This window comes from Panicum virgatum, chromosome 7K, assembly GCF_016808335.1.
Source record: "Panicum virgatum strain AP13 chromosome 7K, P.virgatum_v5, whole genome shotgun sequence".
NCBI lineage: Eukaryota > Viridiplantae > Streptophyta > Magnoliopsida > Poales > Poaceae > Panicum > Panicum virgatum.
Window position 1 is genome coordinate 43,787,382 of NC_053142.1, and position 5,334 is coordinate 43,792,715.

General features: G+C 45.3%; 1 protein-coding gene across 1 annotated transcript; it reads left to right on the plus strand.

The window, feature by feature from the left end:
• The first annotated feature begins 1,984 nt into the window (after nucleotides 1-1,984).
• LOC120641498 (F-box protein PP2-A13-like) lies at nucleotides 1,985-5,071 on the plus strand. The gene is made up of 3 exons (XM_039917666.1): nucleotides 1,985-2,743; nucleotides 2,930-3,048; nucleotides 4,309-5,071. Exons 1-3 carry the CDS (start codon nucleotides 2,378-2,380, stop codon nucleotides 4,745-4,747), a joined length of 924 nt encoding a protein of 307 aa, XP_039773600.1. The 5' UTR covers nucleotides 1,985-2,377; the 3' UTR covers nucleotides 4,748-5,071.
• The last annotated feature ends 263 nt before the right edge of the window (nucleotides 5,072-5,334 follow it).

Below are 5,334 nucleotides of genomic sequence, written 5' to 3' on the forward strand. Positions count from 1 at the left end.
TAGATGCTATCGGGTTTGGTAATACGACAACACCTAAAAGGTTAAAAGGTCGGTAACAGAAAATATATTCTCCAGGCAGGTACGTGCTTTTCCTCTAAACGCTTAAGAGGGTGTGCTTTCAAAATGCTTGGACACCAGCGTTAAGCATAAAACTCCAACCTTGATGTGCTAGCTATACACCAACAATACCGGCCACGTTACATAAGGCGATCCCATTTCTTTAAAGTGAACTTTTAGCTTACACGGTGACAACAAAAACCAATGTTAACATCAGACTTAAACTTTTTGCATGACAACGAGTGTGTACCAACTTATCCGAATTGGATCATGTTGGAATTATGGGCTTGACCCATTTATTCTAATCAATACAATAAAAGAATTTTAAACCCACTATTAAATGCTAGGGAATCAATTGTTTAATTCAGTACCGGGATTTGAGTAGGATCTCAACCGACTTAAAGAGTGGGCTTCATGCACAGCACTTGTGAAGCCGGTAAGAGGATGTCGGTGAACCACACGAGCGCGCGCTCGCTCGCCTCGCCGGGCCGAGGGCGTGGGCAAGGCGCGGCCGGACGTGACGGTGCGACGTGATGTGCTGAGATGAGAAGAACGTTTTGCTGTTAAGAGCATTAAAACATCCTATATAAACCACCCCTTACTCCTCTCATCAACACACACTTCAACACTTGATCCAGGTACTCCTGCTTAGGAGACCTCTCCTTTCTCCCTCTGCTGCTTTCTGCCGTTCCCATCGCTAGTGCTTCACGCACAGCTCTAGCGAGAGCAGGCCTCCGGAACCTCTGCTCGCTGAAGGTCCTGCACGGGACGCGGGCAATCAGGTTTTTGGGGAGCGTCTTGGCGCGACTGCTCACTCCCTGATCGACTACTTCGTCTACTTCTCGGCGTGAACGAACAACTACTTCGTCTACTTCCCGGCGTGAACGAACGACTACTTCGTCTATTTCCCGGCGTGAACGAATGACTACTTTGTCTGCTTCCTGGTGACCGTTCGTGGGACTGCACTGCGAACCTCTTCCTGCATCGACATCGTTCGACTACTTCAGGCAAGTCCAGTCTAATAGCATGTCTATTCCAGCTGGTAACGGCACAACTGGTGCCTCCGGCACTGTTCTCGCCTTGGGGTACACTCTAAACCTATTCTGGTTTAATTTTTTTGTTCATGCTTCATGAACACATACACATATCTTATTCACACATTATCACTCATTTATGCCATAAAATTATTAGTAATATTTGGAATTAAAATATACCGAAAATTACCTAGTTATCTAACAGATCATTCATGATATTTTTATTCAAGGATGATCCATGAATGCTAGCTGCCTAGCATATTTTGTGGCACCACGCCAGCGCCACTGTTCATACGAACCACCTTATGAAGCGAAGCTACCAGAGCCATAACGACGCATCAAATCCGCACGCCGCCAAACTGATTGCGCGGTTACACCTAATCAGTCTTGTCCCCTAACTCCCGCTCGGATCTGCATCGCCCCCCAGGCCACAACCCTCCCACCCCACCTCTGCCGCTGCTGGCCTTGTTTGTTTAGGGGGCGGAAAGTTTTCATGAATTTTTTTTACTTCTTTGACCACTAATTAGAAGTATTAAATAAAGTCTAATTACAAAACAATCTTCACAATTGTGGTACTGTAGCATATGCTGTAGTTAATAAGGTTTTTGATCGGATGATTAGAAGATGATTAGAGGTGGTTATTGTAGCATCACTGTAGTCAATCATGGTGGAACTTGGCTCATTAGATTCGTCTCGAAAAATTATATTTATTCGTGAAAAAGTTTCGCAAATAATCTTTTTGAAAAAAATTGAGGGTGGAAACCAAACAGGACCCTAATCTTCAGCCAAAACAATGCCGCGGACGACGTGGCCGTGATGTGCCAGGGCAAACAATATCCGCTTGGCTTGACCCAGTTTCCTTCCTTGACCCAAAACCTTGGCCCTGAAAAGCGCGCTATTTTATCCGGTCAGCAAGGCACCCGGCCGGGTTATTACCCCACCCGGCCCGGCGCCTAGTTCGTTCTCTCTTCCGTCGCAAGCCAGCCACCCCTACAAAGTCTCCTCCCCCCGCCTCAGATGCTCTATCCGAGGCGAGCTGCGGGAAAATCCTTAGCATTTTGGGTCTTGGTCCTTGGGCTGGCCGGGAGTCTGGTCGCGGCGGCTGCTCTGGGGATGAGGTTCTGATTGTTCTCGCGGCTGCAAGTTCGTTGAATTCAACAGGAGCTGGCGGTCATCCAACCGCCCCCGACCGGATAGAGGAGAAAGGCGTCCACGCATTGGAGCGGGGTTCGAGGAAACGACGCAACTCTCCCTCGCATTGCTCGCGGCGAAATTTTGCAATTTGGATGGGGGCGGGGGCGTCGAGCATGATGGGGCCGGAGGGGTACGGCCGCGGGTGGGGGCAGACGTCGCTGGGCGACATGCCGGAGAGCTGCGTGGCGGCGGTGCTGCTCTACCTCGACCCGCTGGACATCTGCCAGGTGGCCTGCCTCAACCGGGCGTTCCGGGGTGCGGCCTCCGCGGACTGCATCTGGGCCGCCAAGCTGCCCGCCAACCACCGGTACCTCGCCGCGCTGGCCGCCGCGGCCGACGACGACTGCGGCTGCGACGGCGCGGCCGAGGGCAATGGCAGGTGCTGCTCCTCGGCCGCGATCAAGAAGGAGATATACGCGCGCCTGTGCCGGCCCACCTCATTCGACGGCGGCACCAAGGTATCTCCTTTTTCTTTTCTATCATATAATATATGTATCCACCTACTTTTTGTCAAGAGGATTCAGCAGGAAAAAAAAACTAAGAAGTCGATCACTACAACCTGCTTGTCTCCAGTGAAGTTGGTTCATTCCTTTTTGTTTTTATCTGTGTTGTAACGATCTAATTGAAAGCAGTTATGTGAGTAGGAATTTTGGATTGAGAAGGGCAAGGGAGGTTTTTGCATGTCCATCTCCTCAAGGGCTATGTCGATCACTGGCAGAGATGATCGGAGGTATTGGAGCCACCTATCCACGGAGGAATCAAGGTACTTCCCTCTTGTTTCTACTTTTACGAGTAATAAAGGTACTAATCACTAATCAGGAACTTTACTATTGAATTCCATAAAAATGCTAGCAGAATGAGGAAATGAAAATCATGTAATACTTGTTACGTCATAGTTGTATATGGTCCATAAATAATGATTGGTTAATTAGAAGTTTGCAGTTAATTGCTTGACTTCGGTTATTTTCATTAATAATCTGATGGACCCCTGATGTTTGTTGTTCTTTTCTAAGGATCCTTTAATGTTTCTGTTTCTTTATTGCCCTGAAGGTTTGTTTTCCCCAAGCTTAAAATGGCTTTGCATAGTACATGTATCTTTCTTTCTCATACCTACCCAAGAAGAAATGCATGGTCTACTTTTGGGATGATTGTTGGTGTGGTTTCCCAACCAACAGGCGTGGGACAAGTTCAGAATGCCTGTAATGCCAGAAAACTTATCCAAACTGTTTGCAAACTGACAACTTTGCTAGCCAGTCAAGTACATACTTGGAGGTTGATTGACACATGCCAACACCAGTGGTTGAATAAGTGATGGGTTTTCGTAGTTGACTCATGTAGGAGTGGTGATCGATATATATATTCAGGCTGTGTGATATGCTAAACGTTACTAAGCACATAGGTTAAAATATCTGTCTGGGCAGATGTTACCTTTAATTGAGCATCTATGCTACTTTGTGCAACTTATAAAACTCTGATGACAGTCATCAGGCTGCATAAAGCCAAATCCAATCACTTTAGTGGCATGATATAATTTCTGATGCAAATTGCACATCCAGAATTTTGGTTTTGTTGTGATTTGATTGATTGTTCTTACATGTTGTGCTGAGTTATGTCGTTTGTCATGTTCGAAGTTTCATGCATGTAATCAGCAGTATTATCAATTGCTGTCATCTACCATAATATCTGAACGATACCTTTATAGGTTTCCATTACTGCAACTTAGAGCATGTCTATATACAGGTTATTGAATTTAAATGTTCATTATTTTAATTCGTAGTGGAACATCTGAACTAAATCTGAAAAATTGCTAACCCCTTATCCTAAACACTTCCTATTGAAACTTTGAGAGTTGATTTATTGGTAACACAGTTACCTCAGATATCTTCGTACAAGGAAATTCACCTTGCATGATATGGTGTTGTAACTTCATGCATCCTATTTTTTTTCAGCTCTATCATCTTTGTATCCAATCATTGCTGAAGTCACTGAATACCAGATTAAATTGATATGGCTTTTATCGCAGGTTTCACAGTGTTGCCTACCTTCAGCAGATTTGGTGGCTTGAGGTGTGCGGGGAGATTGATTTCTGCTTTCCTGCTGGTTCATACAGCCTATTCTTCCGGCTGCATTTGGGTCGACCACACAAGTGTACGGGCCGCCGAGGCCATGGCTCTGCGAGTATTCATGGCTGGGACATCAAACCAACACGGTTCCAGCTTTTGACTTCAGATGATCAGCACACAGAGTCTGAATGTTACCTATCTAAACCGGGAAGATGGATCCTTTACCACGTCGGGGATTTTGTCGTATCGAGTTCAGATGAGGTGACGGAACTCAGGTTCTCTATGATGCAGATTGATTGCACACATACAAAAGGCGGCCTCTGTGTTGACTCTGTCTTTATATTCCCCAAAGATCACCGATATGAGGAGGAATGCGTACCGTGCCAGAAAATTTTGTAGGGATGCTTTGCATGGCTTGGCTAGCTTGTTTCTTCTTCTTCTTCTTCGCTATGGTCAACTCTTGTCCAAAAGCATAGTGTGCATATTCTTTTCCCGAGAGCTACGCATGAACATAAGTTCTTTATGTGTATTTTCTATTTTGTAGCGCTAGTCAAATAAGTAGGGACTACGGAGGTGAAGAAGACTGGATGTAGGTATGTAGCGATATAGTGGGATTCGAGTGCTCTGCACCTATATGTAGAAAGGAGTGTTTAATAATTTCATTTATTGTCCCATTAGTAGAAATTATAATTGCAATGTTCAGGTGTACCATCCTCTCTGTTAGCTGTGCAGAGTTCTTGTGTTTGCACGTGATTGGAATCTGAGTGGACTGCTGTTTCCAGTCTCTTCCGCTCAAAATTGCCTTTGCTAACATTTGCTAGCACTCCAACTAGCAAGATGACCCGCGCAAATAGCGCGGGTAGCTAGGTCTATGCTAATATTTGTTTCTACTCCAAAACAAATTTATAAAAAAATTTGTTTAGTTGTGTCATTTTAATTGTTGTCCTAATATGCTGGATCAATGCATCATCCATCTTATTCTTGTA